Raw genomic sequence first — 25,597 nt, 5'->3', positions numbered from 1 at the left:
AGTCAGGTGTTAAACCAAGATAGTCGCTAGCAAGTAGAAATATAATATTCATTTTTGTTCCTGAATTCTGTTAGCAATTTCTGCCTCTTCAAATTCTTTGGGAAATGGAGAAGTCTGCATCTAAAGCTTTACTTGGCTCTCAGTCAAAGGTCTGCCTCACCCAGAAAACATCTTCAGGAAGCCCAAAATCAGTAGAATTTTTTTCAATGGATAATACAAGCCAATTTTGAGCCTGATTTAAAATTCGCTGTATAAATTCATCCTGGCTTGCTACAGCTGTGAGTGTACTCTCTTTCTATTGCTGACTCTTCCGGTAAAACATACATCCACTCCACTTTCCACACTTCAGATTTCAAGTGGAAGAGAGCTATTTGAAGGCCTCCTCTCAAAACTGACTTACTGGACCTTGTAGAACCTGCTTGAGAAGCTTCCATTGAGTATAGATGTGTATGTGCTTACTTTTTAAAAATGATCTTTGATCCAAGAAAATTATAGCGTTTGTATTTATGGGCACACAATTATGCAGTGGGCTTTCTGAAGGCCCTATTATAGACAAGCTGGAGCTCCTATCCCTCTAGTTTTGGGTGTACTCTCTTCCACTAAAAAGATACATATGCTTCATTAAACCAAGATTTATTAGCAAGGCCAGCAGGTGATAATGGAACAGCAATTTTTACGTATCAACTTTGACTTGGTTCCCTTAATTGGCAGCAAGGAGAAATATTAAAGGATCTTGCTAACGCAGCACGATGCATGGGAATTAAGAACATCAGGGAATTTTTTTCTTTTGTGATATATTGGGAATCATAAAACCTTGGTCTTAAAATTAATCTGACCCAGCACTGTATTTTATCTTTTGTATAGCCTTCCTGTCTAATACAGTGATGCTGATGAGTATTTTAAAAAATAACCTTTATTGAGCATTCACTATGTGTCAGGCACTGCTCCATGCACTTTTTTACATGCTTAACTCACTGACCCTCTAGGATTGCTGCTAATATTACTATTATTATCATCATCATCATCATCATCTCCATATGATGAGGAAACTGAGGCAAGAGAGGTTAATTAATTTGTGCCAAGGTCAGCTCCTAAATCAAGGAGCCTGGATAGAAGCCTGGGCAGCCTGACTCCCATATTCTTAACCTCTTGCCTGAGAGATGAGAGTAGTAACACTCATTAAAGATGCAGGTGTCTGTGGGTTTTTTTGGTTTTCGTAAGATTTTTTTAATTTATTTATTTGAGAGAGAGAGAGAGCCAGCAGGGGGGAGGAGCAGAGGGAGAGGGACAAGCAGATTCCTCACTGAGCACAGAGCTCAACACGGGGCTTGAGCCCACAACCCTGAGATCAGGACCTGAGCCAAAATCAAGAGTCGGACGCTTAACTGACTGAGCCCCTCAGGCGCCCCAGGTGTCTGTGTTTTAAACAGGTGGAAGAATGAGGCCCAGGGCGCCACACCAGTCAGCTGTAGCTTGGAGACAGCCAGTATCTCCATCTCTCGTTCAGGGTTTTCCTGTGACACACAGAAGTCACCATGAGCCTAGCAAGAGAAATTTGCCTTTACGCAAGAAAGAACGAAAAAGATGCTGAAAAAGTTGAAATGTAAAATGATAGCAAAGAGAAAGCACCTGAAATCTGAAATAAATCTTCGTTCTTCTTCTTTCTACCCATTGATGATTCCTCAGTTCATGCCACTTGATCAAATAAAGACCTTAATATCTAGGTCATCTTGACTTATGTAAGGACTCGATTTTGTCTGGGGCCTCAGTTTTGAGGCATGAGGTGTAAGACATGTTTAAGAAAACAGCTATATAGATTTTATAATAACCCAGTGTGGTAGGTAGAATAATGGCCCCCCAAAGATGTCTGTGTCCTGATCCTCCAAAGCCTATGAGTATGTTACCTTATATGGCAAAAGGGAGTGCAGAAGTGATTAAGTTAAGGATTGAGATGGGGAGATTATCCTGGGTTATCTAGTTGGGTACAGTGTAATCACAGGAGTTCTTATAAGAGGGAAGCAGGAGGGTCAGACTCCCAAGGTCCACTTTGAAGTCTGACGTCCATTTGAGTGATGATGGAAGAGGTGTCTAGAGGCCCAGGCAGGCTCTGGCCACAGAACTGGTCTGTTGCTCCACAATTATCATAAAAATCAATGAACAGGGTCTGGAAGGAAGGTTGCCTTTTCCCCATCTCTGACCATAGCTATTTTCAGCAAGTCATCTCATTTTATTAGTTCATCTATTTTCCATTCATCTGTATTTTAAAATAAAACGGACATCTCACATTCTGTAGGAACTATCACCTCTTTCTTATTGGCCAGGCCAGAATGATTTATTGGGCAAGTTCGCTGTTCTTTTTTTTTTTTTTTTTAAGATTTTATTTATTTATTTGACAGAGAGAGAGCGAGAGCAGGAACACAAGCAGGGGGAGTGGGAGAGGGAGAAGCAGGCTTCCCGCGGAGCAGGGAGCCCGATGCGGGGCTCGATCCCAGGACCCTGGGATCATGACCTGAGCCGAAGGCAGACGCTTAACGACTGAGCCACCCAGGCGCCCCCAAGTTCGCTGTTCTTAAAAATCCTACATCATGCCGTGGCTAAAACAACTGACTGGTATCAGTGGTTGTCTTCCTTTAAAGAAAGGTCCAGGCTACAGAATTCGGATCCATATCCTCCTCAGTAATTTATGACCCTGAATCCCAAATTACCTTGGTTACACCTCTGATCCTTTACACAATTCCCATCCTATCAGTCATGTGGTAAAGTGTCCCACATGACTCCTACTGGAACCCTCCTTTTGCTAGTGTGGGACCCAGGCTCTGGCCTCAGTTGGTTGGTTAGAGGCAGCGTGGCCCTTTGTATATGATTCTCGGTCTGTGCTCTCACACTTCAGCAGCTCAGCCCCCTCCCAGTCTCTCTGCTCTGTCTGCACCTCCCTTCTACGGCCACTACTGGCGCTTGCCTGGACTTCTGTGACCAGCCTACCCCCCTGCCCAGGTTGCCCCCCAGCTGTGGCTAGAGTAATCTCCCCAGTACTCCTGCCCGGCAGAGCCCAGTGGCTCTTGATTGCCGGCCAGCCTCCTGGGTGTGACGTAGCCTGACTGTGCGGCCCTCACCCCTGCTCACCTGTCTAGTGTCACCTGTGGCCACCCCAGCACCCCTCCCCCAGCTGAACTCCTGCCTCACCGCCCTGGGTGCTGGATTTGCTCATGTGTCCGCGTATTCCTTTTCTCCCACGTGCAGCACCAGTGCCCACCCACTACCTGGCTAATCCTCCCTTGGGCCTCCATTTCTATCTTACTTCCTCTGAGGTAGGTGCCCCTTCGCCAGCCCCTGGACCTCCCCCATTGCAGCTCTTACACTGTGTTGTCACTACCTGTCAACTTGTCTCTGGCCCATCCGCCTAGCACATCTCAGGCTGGGCACCCTTTCTTCCTTATTCATTGTTTATTCTCCCAGCACCTAAGACTATGGAACCACGGGAGGTAGTCAGTACGTGTTTAAGGGAATAAAGCGAACTGTACCCTGTATTGCAAAGGTGGCCCCCAGCAGCACCTTGTAGAGTGAGTTCGGTGGGGGAAGGCGCCTGGTCTCTCTGCCTCAAACTGGATGACACAGCCTCCTCAGGCTACAAACCCCACCCAGCTAAGTACTGTCGTAGAACTGAGATTTGCTCGTCTCTACATGAGGCTGCCCGCTTGCCATTTTGATGCATTTGCTCCCATATCACCGTGGGGCAAAGGGGAGCTAAGAGGACAAGGGACGGTAGCTCGAAAGTGTTATTAATTGCTGACAGATTTAGCAGTTCATAAAGTCACAATGATGATCGAGGACAGATAAGAACAGATCAAACAGCCTTTTAGGTCTGCATTCAATATAATCAGCTAAAGGTTTCTTCTGTGTGATGAACAAATAAGAGGTCCCAAGTGCCCCTTTTTTCCCCCTAAAAAGTACACCATTCAGATTCTACATATATTTTTTGAGGCAATTTGCTTCTCTTTGCCTTGCTCTCTTTCTATGACTTGCCCTGCAACCCAGATCTATATAAGTATCTTGCGTTCTTGTGCTCCCTCTCCTGGTCTTTTCTGTCTCTCAGTAAGACCGTGTTCCTAGCACCATGCACCCCTCAGGTGGGGACTTGGCATGTTCACAAAGAAGCTAACAGCGCTGCAGGGCTTGTTGTAAGATCCATGGGGGGCCAGAAACAGATTCACTTCTTTGTTGTTTGCAGTCCAGCTTGACTAAGTGAAAAAGGGCCATCCTGGCACAGAAGAGAAATGTGCCTGGCATCCTTTTTGAGAAATGAAATGCTCTCCAGAAAGAAAAAAACAAAGTGTAATAAAAAGCACTTGATAGTACATTTTTGAAAATATTCCTCCCTGGAGATGTACAGATGCATGGAGGATGTGCCCTATCAGTTAGCAGTGCTAATTACCTAATTATCTGGTCAGGTGCAATAAAAAACCCCTTTGACATTCCGTTCCCTCCATATGCCAGCTCAAGTGTTCTGGTATCTCCTCTGTGACCGTGGTGAGGGGCACACCGTATTCTTTTCCCACCAAGAGTAAGAATGTGGGATGGTCTTCACAGCTGGCTCTGGCGGTGTTTTGTGTCGGGGGCACAAGGCTGGGAACAGAGCAGTGCGAGGTCCTATCCTACCACAGAGCAAGCAGGACGACACTCCCTCGAGAGGGCGACCAGACCTCACCTGGCCTCCTTGGCTCCCGGCATCCCCTGGAGCTGCCTCTGAGCTCTGATCCTGCCCACCTCTTTCTCCGGTTGCAGTCGCTTCTGAGACATTTCATAATTTTACGCATTTACCTTATGTTCTTTTTTTTTTCCATTTGACTTTCTGAAATAGCATCCCGGCAAAGTATGTCATTTCTCCTACTTTAGTGTAAAAGAGGATTTTGATTTTGCTTTTTCTCAAGCCCATCTTGAAGAGCGCACACCTCCAAAACCGCTATTCTAACTTAACATGCTAAGGAAGAACCAGTTTTGCTCAACCACTTAACACTCCCAGCCTTCATTCCCAAACCAGCTCCTGTCTTGTTCCCTCTGTCCTGCGGGATGGTGGCTGTGTCCTCTCCTGAAGCCCCATCTGTTTTGCCCTAAGGTTTTCTTCTGCACGCTGTCAGCCTCTTCCCAACGCATCATTTCTTTTTCTCCCACGGTGCTCCCTTTTATGGGGTACATTTGAAGTTTCATTTAGATGGGGTGGAAGGCACTGGCTGGTCTTAAGTAGAGAAGAGTGTTAAATCCTAGGTATTTATGGAAGTTCCTTTCCTAGAAGGCCACGAGGCTGTTTGTGAAGGACCACAACATTTGAAGAGCAAAGGTTGACTCGCATGGGTCCTGGGCTGTCCTATCTTCCAGCCTGCTCCTGTCCAAGCTTAGTGCCCTTTGACAGCCCATGCTGATCCCTCTTCTCTCCAAGTCTGAGGTACAGGAGTCTCAACCATGTGGAATTTAGCATTTACTTGTTCTCCAGCTATGGATAGTGCACTGTGAGCTTCTCCAAGGTAAAACTATATTTTTTGCTTCTTGCAAATTCACCCCAGCGCCCAACAAAGCAAATGCTCAAGTAAATGTTTTTGGATTGCTGATTGAGTAGCATCTTTTTTGTGCAAGAAACGTAGTGTGTACACAGAACACTCATGGCTCCAGCACTTCTCCGTGATCTAATTATTTCCTCTTAGTTAACCTTTTTTGAATACTCTTTCATCTGATTGACATGAAAATGTCACCTTTTGTTATTCCTTTATCAATGTGTGATGTTGCCTCCTAGAAAAAAATAACCAACTTATCTTCATAATGTAGATATTTAACAGATTTTATTAGTGTACATGTAGATGACATATGAAAAGTATAAGACTTTGTACTTGACTTTCAGGAATTTTTTTTAATAGTGATTGGTCATATGGATTAATTTTTTTTATTAACTTATTTTTTTAAGTAGGCTCCATGCCCAACATGGGGCTTGAACTCACAACCCTGAGATTAAGCATCACGTGCTCTACCGACTGAGCCAGCCAGGTACCCCGATTTTCAGGACTTTCTAATCAAGATAGGCACAATGGAACATTTAGATGACAATGCAAAATAACACTTACGTGATGAAATGCCAGGACTGGTTATTTATAAGCGGCAGCTATTGTCCAAGTCAGGAATGGGGTCCGGTTAAATCGCCACCTCCTTTGCAAGGGTTTCTCATGGCCCTTGCATTCCATATTGATGGACACCCCCCACCCCGGTCCTTCACAGCTATCATAGGTACAACTGGAATTGGTGAAACAAAGTGAAGAGTGCATCCAGGCAGTGAGCATAGCCTGAGCAAATGCTAGAAGGCAAGAGAAAGGCTGGCAGTCTGGCTCAAGAGGACAGAAAACTGGAAATGAGATGAAAAAGGGAATCAGTCTGGGGGAAATCTGGAAGCCAGACAGAAGAGAATTAAGTTTGCTCTCTAAAGCAGGGGCTTGCTGCTTGAAACATAGTCCATGTCAGGAACATCCCCCCAAAGTCTCTCCAGCCTCTCTCCCTGTGATTGATGATCCAGAGAGATCATGGAGGTGCAGGGGAGAGGAGAGATGGTATCAACAGCAAGAAGGAAAGGTGTTTTCTTTTGCTTTGAGTCTTGGTACTTTTACCACAGTGGTGACCTAGAGATTCTTAAGCCCTGGCCTCCTACGCTTGTTAAAGAAAGAAATGACGATGCCATCCAGACACCTGCTAGCTTAGTTGGGGTTTTCAGAGCTACCCCACTCTGGAAGGCTGCTGGTAATGTGCAGGGGATGGGCTCTACAATCCTTCCTCCCATGAGCCAAATAGTTCCTGCTGGAATAGTCCAAGAAAACTGGAGGGCTTGTTTTCTAGTATGGTTTGGTAGGTTTCTGACTTCCAACTTCAGTGACTAAAAGCCCATCAAAATACTGGAATACCCCCAGCTACTGTAGATGCCTTAACTCACATCTTTAAAGGTATGCTCAGGAGTGGTTTGATTCACCCAAAACAAGAACGCCTGGTATTCTTGAGATGTGGTATTTGTCGAAAACCAAAAGTTCGTTTTCAGAATGTTTGGATATCTTTATTTTTAGTAGAAAAAGGTGTTTTTCTAGTTAGGAGTTGTAAGTAAAGAGGTCTTTCATAACAGTTCGAGCCACATTCAAAATAGATGTCCCAGAACAGACTCCACGGTGCACCTTCTGGATGCAACTATGACTTATTTCCTTTTCTCGCCAACCCCCAATCAGCATGGAAAGTGTGTTTCAGCCCTACAGGAACTGGACACAACCAACGAGACATTGTTGGAAATTTCTGCCTCCCCTGCTTCAGCAGCCAGGCTGCCGGAGATGACACCGTTGTCAAAAACAGGACCGTGCCCTCATGCCCCAGCTTTCTGAAGTCCCGAACACACTGCTCTTCTCAGCAAAGGCCAACTCCCAGTCCTCTTTGATGTCATTTGCCAGCCTGGCAAGCCTGTGTCCCGGGAAAGGCTGCGGAAGGCTACAGGGCAGGAGCCCAACAGATCAGGCCAAATCCACAGTCGCGGCCACGCAGATGGACTGAATCAGCTCCCTCTCCATTCCCTTCCCTGACAACAGGAATCGCCTAGAGAAAAGATGAGAACTCAGGGGAGGGAGGGGAAGTGGCTGAGGGACAACCCTGACTTCGTGCTCCTATCCAGGAGTGTGGTGCCGTCTCATTCAGTCTCTGCAACCCCGGGCTGCTGCAGGGCCGTGCTTTCGGTCCACTAGTCCAACAGCCCCAGCGGCAGCCACTGTCCCATTCACAGATGGGGGTTTTGTGTTGACGGCCCCTGTTTAAATCCTCGCAGAGCACAGATGGCGCCGGCATTGCATCAGCATTAACTCTTCTCCGTTGGCAGAGCCCATCGTAGAAACAGGAGAAGGGAGGAGAAATCAGAGTGTACTGTCCCTTTGGCAGAAAGTCTGGTTTCCATATATGCGCTTACCCTGACTTACGGTAGAGCCTTGGTTAACACAGTCAGTGGGCCTCGGCTTCTGTTATATGGTGATTAGTTAAGACGGACTTAGATGAAGGAACTAAAAACTGTAGAAATACTATTATTGCTGTTGTATACGCCATGCCCATAAGGCAAAATCCGCAGTTTTGTTCCTTCCCGGAGCCCCAGTAACACCCACTTCCCTTGCAAAGGCAATGAAGAAGGCATTGAGAAGATGATATACATCTTTTTAGAATTTTTAATGTTTGCGTTTCAAAAGCCCTTCAAGTATGTGATTTCTTCAGCACGTCCTGGTTTATTCCTATTTTGCAAATGAAAGGGGAAAATGGCAGCAGAGTGTCTCAAGTTGTCAGGATCGAATTACCTTCCTTACTAAAGACCAATGGTCCTCCCTTGATGGCACTGGGTCCTCATTCATGGCTATTGGAGTATTAGTGGAGTGTAAACCCACTTGCACCAGAGGTCAACTAGAAAATAACATTTTCCATAAGAAACATGTGATCTGTCAGTTCTTCAGTTTTGATTTCAGATGGAAAATATGACTTCAGTTCTTGAAGAAAAAAAATCCCTAACCGGGCTTGACAGATGTCTTCAAATATGTGATGGGCTGTCATGTGAAGGAAGGATTCAAATCGTCTGCTTGCCCTGGTGGGCATTACTAGGGTTAGCCAATTCAGTTCAACTAATAGTTATAAAGAACCTGCAGTGCATAGGGCTCATGCTTTAAACTGAAAGTGGTCAGAGAAGGAGGGAGATGAATATCCTGCTAAACTCAGGACATCAATTATTGCAGAAGCAAGCAGGTTTGACATTGATGTAAAAGTGTGAAGTATTGGGTGAATCATTGGCTAAACCAAGGAGAAGGGGAAGAAAGAAGCAGTACTTAAAGTCTCCAGTGTCTATCCATCAATGGGTGAAGCAGGAGTAATTAAAAAATTGGAGATTACTGCCAGGGTGATAAATAGAATTTCTTAGTAACCCAATGAGCAAGAGGACATCACACTGAAATATGGCTGTGAGATGGAACTCCATATTTACAAAATTAGAGCAAAGGAGAAGCATGATGTAGAACTTCAACTATATGAATAGCTACCAGAATTCTCTTCAACTAAGAAAAGAATACCTGAGTAGCTATTGATTTGCCATATTGGCAATTTCACCGCCAAAAGGGTAGAGAGTACAAGAGTAGAATTGCTATTTTGGTCCTAATACTGACTGACTAAAAGGAATTGACAGGAGTACACATGAGAGGATCCTTAGAAGAAGGAGATATCATCTTAGAGAATGTGCTAGTCAAAGAGGACATTTTGCACAATCTGAAATATTTCAACACATTTTTTATTGCAATAAAAAGAAAACCCAACATGAAATTGATCATCTTAACCATTTTTTTAAAGATTTTATTTTATTTATTTATTAGAGAGAGTGAGAGAGAGAACACAAGAGGGGGTAGGGTCAGAGGGAGAAGCAGACTCCCTGCCGAGCAAGAAGCCTGATGCGGGACTCAATCCTGGGACTCCGGGATCATGACCTGAGCCAAAGGCAGTCGCTTAACCAACTGAGTCACCCAGGTGCCCCTTCTTAACTATTTTTAAGTGAACTCTACTGATGTCCATCAAACATTCATCTTACCTAAAATCGTTCACATTGCTATGAAACAGATCTCCAGAACTCTTGTCATCTTGCAGATCTGAAACTCTGTACCCATTAAACAATAATCCCCCCTTTTCTCCCTGACCCCAGCCCCTGGTAACCACCATTCTATTTTCTGTATCTGTGAATTTAACTACCTTAGATACCTTGTATAAGTGGAATCTTACAGTATTTGTCTTTTTGTGACTGGCTCATTTTACTTAGCATTATAACCTCAAGATGTATCCATGTTGTAGTATATGATAGGATTTCTTCCCTTTTTAGAACTGCACAATATTCCATTGTATACCATCTTTGTATACCATATTTTGCTTTTCCATTCATCCACCAATGGACATGTAGGTTTAAACAGACAAGGAAAATAAATGTATGGCTCTGTTTAGAGGAGAAGGCAAGAAAACCAACAGCCGGTCTTGGGGCTGACCATTTCAGTGTGGAGGATGACAAAGAGTCCAGAGTTACCTCCATATTGTGTTTCAAGGAGAATGTCTATTAGATGGAAAAGTAAGAAGAACTTGGAAAAGGGAATGTAAACCCCAGGCAGATGAACACTAAGAAAACACCCAAGCTCCCAGTGTGGATGAAGTAAAGCCCCCAAACTACAGGAAAAAAAAAATTAGACATGATGAAGGAACATCTTATTATGGTCAAAATCTTTGAAGAATTGCAGAACCTAGGAAAGCATCCGAAGTCTGGATGGAAATCAGAAAATGACATAATTTTCAAAAAAAAAAAAAAAGGAAGGAAGTAGATCTTAAAAAATTGGCTGAAGAGCAATTTGTATAATAGGAATAATAGGAATGATTTATCTGGACAATAAATCTGAATATTGAGACATTATACTCTTGGGTCAAAAAAATCGATTTTGCAAGATTAAGATGGACACATGGCTTATCAGTAACATGTGCTGGAAAAAAAAAGCTCAGAGATGTTCATTGATAGTGCCAGTGACAATGAAATAAATCTTAGTTGGCATTCCTAGAAAATAGGATCTCAACTGAGGAGGTGATAGTTCTGTCCTCCATACCAGTGACTAGAGTATTTACTCAGTCCAGATCTCCTGCTGGGGATGCAGTCAAACTCAAGATTGTTCAAAGGAGAGCAGTGAGGAGGGTACAAGGGCTCATAACTGGTTAGGTTTCCAGGATGGGAATTTTGGCTTGATATGAAGAACTTAGAGGGCTCTGATGAGGGACTGAGTTTCTCACACCTGAAGACTTAAAAAATGTTTTGTGTTTTCTGGTAGAAGATCAAGTGGTTGATGGTTGGTTTGAAATGACTAGAAGGGTTGAGGAGGTAAAACCAAACCTTGACTCAAGAGAATTCTGGTCTAGGAAGAACACTGGTTTCCTGAATGGGGAACGGGTCATTTAAAATGGAAATTAGGTAATTTTTTAAAATCTTCTTTTAAAAAATAATTTTCGGTTGGAGGTGGTTTTTCAAATGAAACTATAAACCTAGATGCAGGTTTTACTACTTCATTACCAGTGAGTGGGATGCTTTTCACTTTCATTTTACACTGAAAAATGTAAAAAGTTACTACTATTTAATACCTATTTTAGGATCTACACTTATACTGAAATTAGATTTTTTAAAATTATTCCATGAACTTCATTATGTAATCTTTCAGAAGGGAGATTTCCTGTTTTCATTGTATACTTTTAGAGTAAATATGAGTACAGTACTTTATATGTGTATCATATATAAATTTTGCCTGTCACTTACCTGAGAAATATAACCATGTATACCTGAATGAGAAAGGAGCAGGAGAGTTGAACTCTACAGTCAGAATACTTGAGCTAAACCCTGGTTGACCAGCTGTGTGACTTTGGGAAAATCCCTTCACCTTTCTGGGCTTTCTGGGCTTCACCTTTTTTGGCTTCCTGGTCTGTAAAATGGATGAGGATTGAGTCAGGGAAACAGAAACGATGCCAGGTGTTTCAAACAGAGGGGATATAAAACAAGGAATTGGTTACACAGGTGTTGGAAAACTGGAAGAACAGAAAGGGGAAGGAGAATCAACTCAGTGATTGGGGCGCCTGGGTGGCTCAGTCAGTTAAGAGTCTGCCTTCCGCTCAGGTCATGATCTCAGGGTCCCGGGATGGAGTCCTGTGTCGTCAGGTTCCCTACTCAGTGGGGAGCCTGCTTCTCCCTTTCCTGCTCCTTCTGCTTGTGCTCCTCTCTTTCTCTCACTCTCTCTCTCTCTCTCTCTCTCTCTCTCTCTCTCTCTCTCTCGTGTCGTCAGGTTCCCTACTCAGTGGGGAGCCTGCTTCTCCCTTTCCTGCTCCTTCTGCTTGTGCTCCTCTCTTTCTCTCACTCTCTCTCTCTCCCTCTCTCTTAAATAAAATCTTAAAAAAAATTAACTCAGTGATTAATGATTGTAGGAAGCAGCTACAACTACCACTCCTAGGGCCAGAGGGGACCTATGAGCCTAGAGAAGGAGCTGATGCTTCAGGAGCTGCACCTGTGGAGGAGACAGCCCTTACCAAAAACTCCAGCAGGGAGTCAAGGATGCAGCCTCCTCCAGAACACACCACCAGGGAAGGAAAGAAAAAACAAGAAACAGAAGGAACCACAGCTTCTTTCCTCCCACTTTCCGATATCCCACCAGTGCCCCCTATTGGCAGAATCCAATAATAAGTCAACCAGCAAAGAAGCCTGAGAAATGTACTCTACTAGCATTACAGAGGGGAACAGAAAAACAATTGGCATGAGGCCAAGAGACAATAGAAATAAGTAGCATATGAGGTTATAATGTCATACTAAAGTAAATTAAAGGGGCACCTGGGTGGCTCAGTGGGTTAAGCGTCTGCCTTCGGTTCAGGTTACGATCCCAGGGTCCTGGGATCGAGCCCAGCATCGGGCTCCCTGCTCAGCAGAGAGCCTGCTTCTCCCTTTCTCTCTGCCTGCCGCTCTGCCTACTTGTGCTCTCTCTCTCTCTGTCAAATAAAGAAATAAAATCTTAAAAAAAAAGTAAATTAAATTATAGAAGTCAAAGTTACTGGTTGGTCAGAATTATCTATATTTTCCGTTTGTAGTAATGTTACTTTAAGACATAGATGGCAATAGATAGGTGGATGGATAAATAAACAGATACATTGATAAATAGATTTAGTTCTGAGCTGAACAATTTATGAATAACTTTCGTGAAAGTTTTTCTAATTAAAAAAAGTTTATATTTAGGGGCGCCTGGGTGGCTCAGTCAGTTAAGCGTCTGCCTTTGGCTCAGGTCATGATCCCAAGGTCCTGGGATCCAGCCCCTCATCAGGCTCCCTGCTCAGTGGGGAGTCTCCTTCTCCTTCTGCCCCTCCCCCTGCTCATGCTCTCTCTCTCTCTCACTCTCTCTCAAATAAATAAATAAAATCTAAAAAAAAAAAGTTTGTTTAGTGCACGATTTAGGAAAAACTACAAGATATATGTTTCTGCAAACCCTTGTGACAGGAATCGTTACAGTGAAAATGTGGATTATCGTAGGATCCTTCCTCAAGAGTTCCCAGGAATTAATTTCAGGGAATCTGAGTCCATGAACGGACTCCAGTCTGAGATCATGACTCTTAATTATGGGGACTCATAGAGTCTCCTCTGAGTGGACTCCAGTCAGGTCTTTGTTCACTGAACCTACCTGATTTCCCTTTTTGAACCAACCAGAAAGTACCTTAGTAGGCTGACCATGTATTTCCAGGATACCCCATGATCCTGCTGGTGACCACTGACCTATGCTGCTGACCCCAGCAGCCATGCCAGCTAGGCTTTGGAGTTTAACTGTAATGGAGTTCCACTGTTTGGATGGCGTCTCCTCCGCTAAAATCAGGGAGCCCATTTCAACTGCAGGGGCTAGGACGCACGCACGCACATATTGACAGGGCCATATTCATAGGCACACAACCTGTGTAGGGCCCCATGCTCAGAAGGACCCTGTACTTAGTTTAATGTTCTTCTATTCCTGAAAATCATGTAGCCAGTTTGGGTGGTGGGTTGGAGGAGGGCAGTTGTGAATAGAGGCCCAGAAAAGGTCTCGAAGATAAATTGGCATTGGAGGAAGAGCCAGAAGGAGAGGAGGGAGTGAACCATACCATTCTTTGACTTATTCTGATGAACTTTAGCTCAGCCTTCAACATTCAAGACAAAGGCACCTTTTCCAGGAAGGCTTACACTGATGCCCTGAGCAGTTACTGCCGCCAGCTTGGTCCTCCCTTAGCACTCTTTAAAAACCTGTTACATACTTAGATTACACTGTAGACCTTTGTATTAAACATCTGTCTCCCTGGCCGCCCTCTTAGCTCCCTGGAGAAAGCAACTATTTTTATTCGTTTCTGTAATAACTGCAACAATAATTGTTGTTACTCAACGCCAGACCCTGTTGCAAAGGTTTTACCACAAGACAGGCACTGTTGGTATCTCTGTCTTACAGTTGGAGAAACTGAAGAACAGAAAAGTTAAGTAACCAGCCCAAGTTACCCAGCTGGTACATAGTAGAGCTGGGATTTGAATCTCAGAAAGCCAGTTCCTTCAGTTCTCACACAGTACACAGCGTGTGCCCAGTAATGGTTGGTGAAGGAATGAAGGAATGAAAGAAAAAGTAAAAAATAGTGACTAAATAATCAGGTAGAGAATTTCAAGGAGCAGATTTACAAATAGGAGAGGAACTTTATATTGTGGCTGCAGACCCAAGTTCAAGCCTGCACATGAGAGAAAAGACAATTTTATGCTTTTAAGCCACATTTACTAGCACAGATAATTAACTTTATTTAGAAAAAAAACACTATATGAAAATATATACTTATATGTATAAATCAACTTAAATGTTTATTTTTGTTGTTGTTACTTTGGGAATGGAAACAAGATTGGTTTCTCTGGCTCTATTTTTAGCTAAATTAATACTAAAATGACCAGAAGCTTTGTTGAAAGAGTGAAGTTAATTAATTTAACAAATACATCCAGATGCAAGTGTAATATGCTTGTATAGCATGCTGCTTTGGGGAGAAATGTATGATAATATGGATATTGATTATAGAAAATTAAGATTAGGGGTCCCTGGGTGGCTCAGTCGGTTAAGCGCCTGCCTTCAGCTTGGGTCATGATCCCAGGGTCCTGGGATCAAGTCCCGCATTGGGCTCCCTGCTCAGCGGGAGGCCTGCTTCTCCCTCTCCCACTCCCCCTGCTTGTGTTCCCTCTCTCGCTGTGTCTCTCTCTGTCAAATAAATAAAATCTTTAAAAAAAGAAAATTAAGATTAGAAGTGACATGTCATCGCCAAATCAGTCTCCCTTCTGCAGAATCGGATGCAGTGCAGTGTGGGGGTGGAAAGGAAGAGTGAGTTGTCCCCAGTGTTGTTTTCTTTGACAAGTGCCTTGCTGTGCAAATAGAACCCAGAGGGATGGCCGTGGCTCAGTGTATTAAAAAGCCCATCCAGCATAGCTTTGTTCCCGTCGTCTTCCCAGCCCCTGCCATGTATATAAGAGATCGGGCTTCATCGGGCAAGTATGCATGATATGGCTGAAGGTAGAAGATTCTGTGTCTTGTAAGGCTGTAGTTAAGCAGCCTTGAGAAGTGTGCCATCCCTCCCCTGGAGAACAGTCCCGAGAGCTCCGCATTCATCTGATCAGCCTCCTGCAGATGAGCTCAGTGCTACAACCGCGTGTATGTCCTGCGAGAACCAACTGAGAAGACCTTGGCTTAAGTAGAGAATGCTGTTCCAAGTCTCCTAAAAATTCCCAAGCCCTGTTTTCAATAGACACCTGAAGCCCACCTGCCCGATCCCTGTAATAATCCAGAGCGAGGAAACAGATGTTTCCTTTCAGGGGCTCTCACCAGCAGCAAACCTGGTACCTCAGGAGAGGGAGCTTTGCAAACAGCACCCAAACGTGCCCCACACCAGCTGAGTGTTCCATCAGTTCATCTTCCTTTCACCAACAGCACAGAGAGGATGCGTGAGAACCCATGGGAACAAAAGGTTAAAGGTCATAGTTTCAGTGGGTCAGATTTTCAACACATTATCCTCATGTGGACTCACACCATAGCACACGGGTACAGTAGTTAGACCTTGTTTCTTTCAGACCCGAAACCCAAAGGTCAAGGCCACTTGCCTTGTGTGTGCCAGCTGCTGGAGAAGGTCATCCCCTGCTTGGGAGCAACCAGAGGGCAAGAGAGCTGCGTCTGCTTCCCTCAGAGCAGTGGAACACAGCTCCATTCCCATCAGTGAAATGGAACTGGTTTGCTATTTCTAGCCACTTCATTCCACTTTAACTCTATGATTATTACCTTTTTAAATAGCATTTGTATGGGTCGTTAGTTTTATGTGTGATTCTCCACTTGCCACCCCTTCTTATTTTTCCCATTATCAGAGCCTTACTTGTTAAAAACAGAAAGTAAATAACAATGCAGCCTTGTGATCACGGTGTCATAAACATACAGCTTTCCATTGGTACCTGGATATTTGCTTCCTGAGTACAGTGAGTGAGTTTAAATGATTCCTAAAAATGGAAAGACAGTGCAAGCTACCAAGATGGAGGCTAAAACCAGTATTTACAAAGCCTCTGCCTGATTTGACATGGCCTGCAGGTGTGATGGGCACTTGCTTTCTGTTCTGTGTATTTGGAGTTATCACAGCTGGCCTAAATAGTGTACCAGAGATGGGTTCCTGGGAGGGACACCGAGTGGTTCAGACGTACCCGTTATATCGAAGCAGCTCTTGACCCAGAGTGGACTTAGGGCGATTTCACTGCACTCCAGGTGTCCTGCTTATGAGGGTTCAAGGGATCCCCACAGACCTCAGCAGTCGCCTTCTCTCCTGAACTGGTCGGGATTTCTCAGTTGACAACTAATCATTATGTAATCTTGTGATAGCCTTTCCATTGTTGACTGATGTTGTTACTTGATAATTAACTTTCCATTGTTAAGGTGCATCTACAAAGCTACATTGTAGGTTTCTTGGGCAGAGGGCCTGGTCTTGTACTTACCCGTTCCTTATAGCACTTGGGTTGGAATCCCAGCTCTATGACCTTGAACGAATTCCTTCACCTCCTTCCTTCTGTTTCCTTTGTCTCCAACGCCTGCTTTGCAGTGCATTATGAGAACCAGCTAGCATGGTGCTGGGCACTAAGAGTACTTGGTAGATGGTAACTAGACAAAGCCTTGCACACAGAAACTGAGCAAAAATTTAGCAGAACTGAATATGACCAGGCAGGATTTAAACTCGGGTGAGGGGAGAACTAGTTATGGACTCTTGAAATTTCATGGTGAAGACACCATTTCCTCTGACCTTGAACTTGAATGACAGTTTACAATCCTGGTTTGTTTGTTTTTTTTAAAGATTTTATTTATTTATTTGAGAGAGAGAGAATGAGAGACAGAGAGCATGAGAGGGAGGAGGGTCAGAGGGAGAAGCAGACTCCCCGCCGAGCAGGGAGCCCGATGCGGGACTCGATCCCCGGACTCCAGGATCATGACCTGAGCCGAAGGCAGTTGCTTAACCAATTGAGCCACCCAGGTGCCCCCTACAATCCTGTTTTTAATCATGACTCTTTAATGATCATTTCAAGCTCATCATGTCTCCTCAGCCCAAAAGGATCGGTGATGTGATTTGGGATGTGGAGACTGTGCTCATTGGCATCCTCAGTCCCACTCATACATTTTCGCATCAGCTTGTCCCTGCATGGAGAGGCGTGTTCTCCAGCTCCTTGCAGCCATGTGGCAGGTGGCAATGCCCATGACTGATCTAATCATCCCCAGGGGTGTTCCTGGCTTCTCTAGGAATTTTCTTTAAAAGCAGCTGTAGTGGGGGACAGTGTCAGGACTTATTGAGACCAATGGCATTGAAATAAAAAGGGAATGACCATAAGGGAAGACTTTATAAAAAATATAAATGACATTGAGGTGAGTTTCCCCCATTTCCCATATGCTGAGTACATCTACCCAAACTCGAGATGTGTGTTTCCATTCAGCAACTGGCAGATTGCGTGGGAGCGGAGCAGAAAATGCTTCCTTATGGAGGGGCCAACAGTGCCTTGATTAGGCCATTCTTCTCTTTGTTGCGCAATCACATTACAGCAAAGGAATGGGTCATGTAACATTCCCGTGGCTTCCTTTGGTTACTTGTAAATGTGTACTTCCTTGCCTTGCACTCCCTTTGAAAGGTTCCTGGGGGAAAATACATAAAACAGATATAGTAGATACTGCATTTGGTGCATCTATTACCATGTCAGCTTAGTAGGACACAAAGGTAGGTCAGATGAGCTCCGTTTCAATAGTGGTACTGGGGGTTAGGACAAATAAGGACTGTTGCTGTGCCCTGACTGGTCGGTTGGTGTGGTTTATTGGTTTACACAGTGACTCACTCCAAAAGTAATTTGAGACGATACTCGCCAAACAGACCGTGTTGTTACGTTCTGTACACTGTACTTGTATGTTAGAAGCACAGGTAGACTTACGACATTTCAGCACCACACAAGCTTTCATCGGCTGTACACCATGTTAGAGACCCTAATCAGGTGCAGAGTTATAAAGAGAAATGAAGCCATCCCTGATCTGAAGGAGCTTGCTGTCTAACGGTAGAAACAGACCCAATTAAGTATAATAAAAGTCAGATAGCAATGATTGCCCTTGTGGAACTACAATGTGAGTCTAGCGGTCATGTTTTTCTGTTGTGTTCTTTTTTTAAGCAAGTATCTTGGGACTCATTATCTGACAGAGGTTTTTTTTGTTTTTTGTTTTAATTTGGAATTTTATTTAAAGTCCTTCCAAAATACGAACAATTAAAATCCCATTCAGTTATATATCTAAGAAATGTTCCTGGCTGGAAAGAATGCCGCATATAAAATCAGTGCTGCCCTGAAAAATCCAGGGCATTTTCCTCACCCTAGCGATGGGGCTGAGAGGCTGGGATCGTTTGTTCTAAGAGGTTGGGAGACCGCTCCAGGAGAAGGTGGTGTCCATGTTGAATCGCAAACAACAGATAGAAGTCTTCACAAGAGTTTTGGCTCTGTATGCTGCCGTGAATTCAACACATGTGGAAGTCAGCTACAGAGCTGGCCAGTTCAACTTGCTCTGCACCGACGCCCTTAGCAGATATTTTGATATTACTGCTCCTAGAGCTTCCAGCAAGGACCCCGTGATGGCTGCTTTCATTCGATTTGTACACATGATCTGCAGATCTGCCTCCCCTTCCTATGGGATCAGCAGTGTTTGCAAGAACCTAGAAGATGCATGTAGGTTTGCCTACAGGGTGAGGAAGCCTGCCCTGAACACCAGCAAGTTGAATCCCCTCGCATCTGAGAAAACAGTTGGCCTTAGGCAAGGTATTTCTAATTGAGTAAGTCACCCTCAGCGTGTATGGGGGAGTGTACGCGGATGCAAAACCGTGCATAAATAGCACATTTTCAGTCAATAAAATGTAAAGCATGAGGAGCACCTGACATTAGTAGGCTGAGCTTCTGAAGATTGAGCAGGAAAGGAGACAGCCGCCTGGCAAAGCCGCTGCTCATAATTAGGGAGGGAACAGGCTGTGTCCCGTGCCGCTCAGCAACCTCAACCATTTAAATGGCAGCCAGTTTGTTTAGTTGTGTAACCCCCATTCTTTCTGGGCCAGGAGTTGATTTTGGGGTTGAGAACACTGCTTTGGATTGTCGTCATCTCTGGTATTCCATACCATAAGATCAGGTATGACGTGATGACTGAAAAGTCCCATCTGGAAACCCTGATGAATGAGAAAAACGGAAGTTGCTTTCATATCACTCTTTAACTTGTTAAGTGAGGGAAAACTGTTTTTCAACCCCTGTGGACTTTCAGGTTTTAACAGGCCATATTGCCAGTTTTGCAGTTGCCCAGAAAAAGAATAGAATGCTTTCTTTGGCTCGAGTGAGCTGCACGTGGCACAGCTCTCCTTACTAGAAGGACTCTCCACGGGACTGATGGGGAAGGAAATTAATAGGCTTCCCATTGTTACCGTGCATTTTTTGTTGTTGTTACCGTGCATTTTTGCCAGGATATTTCATTAGCGTAAACACTGAGCCCGTTGCCATCTTGTTTAGCCACTTGACCCTGGTGATTTTCAATGCCATGTGCCAGGTGATGAAGGGGAGCGAGGCATGCACGAGACAGGCACTAATTATTGGAGGCAGAAGCATTGCTGACCCAGTGCGAGATTAACTGCTCCTTTGCAGTCTCTATTCTGGGACATTAGCACTGTCTGGTTATCTTGCTTCAGTTGAGGGATTCGGGACAATAGCCGTGCTGATGGTAACGTCGGCAATTTCCCTGTTTGTTTTGCAGGTCACGGCCAGGGGCTTTGGGCCTCTGCTACAGTTTGCCTACACCGCCAAACTATTACTCAGCAGAGAAAACATCCGCGAGGTCATCCGCTGTGCTGAGTTCCTGCGCATGCATAACCTGGAGGACTCCTGCTTCAGCTTCCTGCAGACCCAGCTCCTGAACAGTGAGGATGGCCTGTTCGTGTGCCGGAAGGACACGGCGTGCCAGCGCCCGCACGAGGACCGTGAGAACTCCGCGGGAGAGGAGGAGGAGGAAGAGGAGGAGACGATGGACTCCGAGACGGCCAAGATGGCGTGCCCCAGGGACCAGATGCTTCCAGACCCCATCAGCTTTGAGGCCACCGCCATCCCAGCAGCCGAGAAGGAAGAAGCTTTGCTGCCCGAGTCCGATGTGCCAGCCGACACCAAGGAGAGCTCCGAAAAGGACGCGTTGACGCAGTACCCCAGATACAAGAAATACCAGCTTGCATGTACCAAGAATGTCTACAATGCATCATCACACAGTACCTCAGGTTTTGCAAGCACATTCAGTGAAGAGAACTCTAGCAACAGCCTCAAGCCGGGGCTTGCCGTGGGGCAGATTAAAAGTGAGCCGCCCAGTGAAGAGAACGAGGAAGAGAGCATCACGCTCTGCCTGTCCGGAGACGAGCCTGACAGCAAGGACCGAGCAGGTGATATCGAAATGGACCGGAAACAGCCCAGCCCCGCCCCCGGCCCCGCCCCCGCCGCCGGGGCCACCTGCCTGGAGAGATCCAGGAGTGTGTCCTCCCCCTCCTGTTTAAGGTCTCTGTTCAGCATAAAAAATAGTGTGGAGTTGTCTGGCCTGCCCAGTACCTCTCAGCAGCACTTTGCCAGGAGTTCAGCGTGCCCTTTTGACAAGGGGATCACTCAGGGTGACCTTAAAACTGACTACGCCCCTTTCCCGGGGAATTACGGACAGCCCCACCTGGGCCAGAAGGACCCGTCCAACTTCACCATGGGGTCGCCCCTCAAGGGGCCTGGGTTGGAGGCTCTCTGTAAACAGGAAGGAGAGCTGGACCGGAGAAGTGTGATCTTCTCCTCGAGCGCTTGTGACCAAGTGAGCACTGCGGTGCATTCGTATTCTGGGGTAAGCAGTTTGGACAAAGACCTCTCCGAGCCGGTGCCAAAGGGTCTGTGGGTGGGGGCTGGCCAGTCCCTCCCCAGCTCACAGGCCTACGCCCACGGTGGGCTGATGGCTGACCATTTGCCAGGAAGGATACGGCCCAACACTAGCTGCCCGGTGCCGATCAAAGTCTGCCCTCGCTCGCCCCCCTTGGAGACCAGGACCAGGACTTCCAGCTCATGCTCCTCCTATTCCTACGCAGAGGATGGGAGCGGGGGCTCACCCTGCAGCCTCCCTCTCTGTGAGTTCTCCTCCTCGCCCTGTTCCCAGGGAGCCAGATTCCTAGCCACAGAACATCAGGAACCAGGCCTGATGGGAGATGGAATGTACAACCAAGTCCGACCCCAAATTAAATGTGAGCAGTCTTATGGAACCAACTCCAGCGACGAATCCGGATCGTTCTCGGAAGCAGACAGTGAGTCGTGTCCCGTGCAGGACAGGGGCCAGGAGGTAGGGAACCCGCATAAATTCAAGCATGTGATCCACTCTTGCAGTCCTTTATCTGGACTCTACCTGCTGCCCCACTCCCAGATTAAAGGTTCCAGGAAAGGGACTGCCTTCCCCATCCACAGAGGCAGGATGCTTCAGAGTTATTCCAAATTAACCACTTTTGTCCTAGAAGGCACTTGAAATTTGATCTAGATTTCGGTACTCAACAAGCAGAGGGGAGCTGCTTAGTAAAAAAAAAAAAAAAAAAAAGTTCAGTCTAATGCATGAAAGCATGCCCGGGTACTTCAGATCTCCCTTCCTCCTCCCTTTCTCCTTCTCCATCTGCTTTGAAAGGGTGCCGTACTCATCACCCTCATCATGGCGCTGCACCCCTTCAGGGTGAAAGAAAATAGATAATCACTTTCAAAATTGATTGATTGACACTAGACAGACCCACAATAACAGGTGCTCGTCCAGCAGCCTTTAAGTTTTCCTTGTCAGCAGGAGTCCCCGGGGCCATCCCTTGTCCACTGCAGTGCAGGCGACAGACCGCTCCCCCTCCATCCTGGTCCCGGGGGCCCTGCGGGAGCACCCTCGTCAGGCACACACAGCTGTGTAGCGTATCGTGTCCTGAGCTCCCCACCAGTGATGAGAGGTCACTTTGAGGAGGAGTGGGCGTGAGTAGCAGTTCCTGCTCACCCTGAAAGCAAAGTGCTTTCCCGTGCTCTGTAGATAAAAATTCCCGAAGGCTCCCTCCATCTTACCAGTGGCGGGAGATGGAGCAGGAACACCGCCAGCCCCACCGTGAGCAACACTCCCATGGCTGAGGAGAGAAAAGAATAGACGGCCCCTCTGCTCCCCTTTCCCTCTGTAACATGAGAGGCCCCTGCAAAGATCTGAGGGAGTCCTGTGTCATGATCTGGCACTGTCTGGCTGATTGACAAGGAACCAACCTGACACTGCCCCCTGGGTCTCAGAGCTGCCTTAGGAGCAGCGGGAGCAGGCCCGGTGAGAAGCCCGTGCCCAGAGAAGCACCTGCTCAGACAAGCCCCTGCTCAGAGCTGCTTAGGCCCGCGCCCTCGGCCCCCGGCCGCGCTCCCGGGGTATCGGCCCCTAGGAAAGCAGGGATGTTAACCCAACCGGACAGCAGAAATGCCACACGGGTTGAGGTGCCTTTTCACAGAGCGACGTGCGGTGGATTCAGCCTCTGCAAGATTGGCAAGAAGCACATGAGGTTTTAGTTAGGGCATATTTTGAAAATAGATCCCAAAGCTCCCTGTGCCCACGGCAGAGATGCCCCGTGGTCACTTCCTCATGTTGCTAGCGAGCCGGCTCCCGGCTCGTCTGTTACTGCCTGGGGGGAAAAATGGAGAAAAACAGAAACATGCTGCAAGGATTTAATGTAGCTCAAAGAAATTATAAAGGAGATTTGAATGGGAACTCTTCCTGTCTGAATACACCCTGTCCCGTCAGGTTTGGGTTGTGCCCAGTGCCCCAAACCAGGGGCACCTGTGCGCCCCCCGCCCCCAAGCTAGGATTTGCGCTTTCTCTTTCCTCACTCCTTTCTCTTCCTTTCGTCATAACTTAGGGGAGGTTTTCTTTTTTTTCCCCTGACATTGTTCCTAAGTGCCCCTGATCCAGAAGCCTAGTCCCTGGAACAGGTTCGTCAGCATAATGATTTATCTTGCTGAGGATTGGTGTCTGCAGAAAAGGACAGATGTCTTTATCTTTGTTTGTCTTTCCCCTAAGAGGAGTCCCACCATTAAGCTGAAGGGGTTGTGTTGTCATGGTATTTGCGTATGTTCGAGGAACTGTCAGTTTCTGATCATCTCCTTTTGTCTCTCTTGTCTCCCAAAAGAGAGTTTAAAGTCACTTCTTCAAGTTAAACGCCACCAACAAGAGCACATGTGTTTTTCCTTTGTGTTTGGGCCACATCACTTGTCTACCTTTAGAACGTCTCTGTTCTAAATGAACCAGTCCAAAGGACATTTCGTGCAACCTATAAAAAAGTCGTGAAAAATACCAGCGCTTTAAAAATATTTTTACTTTTACTTTAAAAAAAAAAAAATACGTTCTTTGAATTTCTAAACACTGAAAGCAGGAACCTTTACCAGAGCTCTATGCCGTTTTAAGAATCACATTTAGCCCCCCTCAGGAGGGCATTTCGGACAGGGTTGTTAGAGTAAAGGTAAACTTCATCCCAGTTTGACATTTTAGTTTTCCTAGAGTAGAGATTTGGTCTCAGGGACTCAGCATGACTTCTCCTCTTTGAGTTAATAACTTGCTTCCAGGAGTTACTTTGACCCCAGTGGAAGCGTGGTCCCCAGTAGTAACATTGAAGGCAAATCCTTCATTCACAATGTGAATTGTCACTCATTTTTCTGAACTGAACTGATCGAGAAGAGGCCAACATCTGTTGGTCTGATCCTGCCCTGATCTGTTCTTGTAAGAGGTTCAGGTGACTCCCCTTCTGAGTGAAGCCCAAGGGGACACTGGAGTCAGAAACCAAACAGAGTTCTCACCTCCGGCCAGGCACCTGTCCAGTGCTCCAGACAGCTGGGCCAGGCTCCTTCCTAGCCTCTCTTCCTCCACCTCAGTCAGGAGCCAAATGTTAGATCAAAAGGAAAGTATCAGCATTCCTTACAGTTGGTAAGGTGTTCTGGTTACGGTAGCGTCTCACCGATCGCGACTTCTCTCATTCTTCTTAACTGTCCCCTGGCTTTGAAGAGAGCTTCAGTGAGCACAATATTGTCCTTTCTCAACAATCAGCTCTTTAAAATTACTTTCTTCTTTGAAATAATCAAACACAACATACCCAGCCCCTAACATACCAAATTTAACAGGCTCTCTCTGTGCCTGCGACAAGATACGAACACATATCTGCATTAAAGTTTTAGTTTAATGGCATTTACTGTACAATTACTCAGCAACTTGCTTCCTTCACAGAGCTGTTCTACTATGTGCATGCCTCTAAGTCAGTAACATCGGGTTAAAGCATACTTCTTTAATATCCATGGGTCCCACAAATCACAGCTTACAGCTATCATAGCTACCATCTAGCAACTGACAGTCCAGGTGTTTCCAGTTTTTCCCCTTCTTATAAAAATTGCTGCAATAAACATTTTTGTGAACATATTTAGTAGTGGTGCTTTTATTTTTGTGGGTTAGAATCCCCAGAGTGGGTTAAAGGTGATGCTTATCTGTAAACTACTTCCCCAAAAGTTTGTATCCTTCAGCAATTTATGGATGTCCATCCCCCCCTGCTCTTGCCAATACTGGCTGTTACCAGTCCTTTTCAATTTTGCCCATCTGCTGGGTAAAAGATGATAACTAATGAGGTTGACATCTTTTCTCGTGTGTATGTGCCATTTATATTTCCCTTCCTGTGACTTGCCACTTTACATCTTTGCCCATTTTTCTCTTGTGTTGTTCATCTTTAAATCAATTTATAGGATCCTTAATCCCTAATACAGGAATATTAACCTTTTATTAGAAATGATTCCCATAGTTTCTCCTACTTGGTCTTTTTATTTATGGCATCTTTTTACCATATAGAAAGAAATGTTTATGTTTTATGCAGTCAAGTTATCCATTTTTTTCTTTATGACTTTTGGGTTTGCTATATTACTTAAAAAGTCAGTTTGGGAATTTTTGTCTTACTTCCAATGATGAAAAATATGAACAGGTCATATTAAGTAGAAAAAGTAACAAAACAGTATGTATAACAAGGTCCTAATTTGCTTCATAAATATACATACGCCTGAGAAGGCAATATGGAGAAGAAGATGAAAATAGGAGGCAAAGTTGGGGAGGAATGTACCTCTGTAATTTCTGAGTTTTATGTATGTATATCTCACAGAGGGTCATTATTTTAATTGAGATACAATTCACACAGCATAAAATTTACCCTGTTAAAGTGAACAATTCAGGGATTTTTAATGATTCACAAAGGTTTGGACAATCTCCACTCTAGTTCCAGGACACCAGGACATTTTCATCACCCCAAAAAGAAACACCATCCTAATCCATTAGTAGCTGCTCCTCACTGTCCTCCCCTCAACCCCAGGCATCCACTAATCTACCTTCTATCTCTAAAGATTTGCCTGTTCTTAACATTTCATAAC

General features: G+C 45.3%; 1 protein-coding gene across 11 annotated transcripts in view; it reads left to right on the top strand.

Moving 5' to 3' along the window:
* The window catches only part of BACH2 (BTB domain and CNC homolog 2), a 350,221-nt gene that overhangs the window by 310,602 nt on the left and 14,022 nt on the right, over positions 1–25,597 (top strand). For 10 of the 11 annotated variants that reach the window (XM_064597882.1, XM_064597881.1, XM_064597884.1 and 7 more), the window contains one exon: positions 19,902–21,494. In XM_064597882.1, coding sequence (XP_064453952.1) covers positions 19,902–21,494 — 1,593 coding nt within the window. The remainder of the gene's footprint in view (positions 1–19,901; positions 21,495–25,597) is intronic. The other variant, XM_064597887.1, reaches the window with a different exon arrangement.

This window comes from Mirounga angustirostris, unplaced genomic scaffold (assembly GCF_029215605.1).
Source record: "Mirounga angustirostris isolate CCGP_5_RB_7025 unplaced genomic scaffold, mMirAng1.0.hap1 SCAF_8, whole genome shotgun sequence".
NCBI classification, from domain to species: domain Eukaryota; kingdom Metazoa; phylum Chordata; class Mammalia; order Carnivora; family Phocidae; genus Mirounga; species Mirounga angustirostris.
Note: the sequence above shows the minus strand (reverse complement) of the source record. Positions and strands in the feature narration are given on the sequence as shown.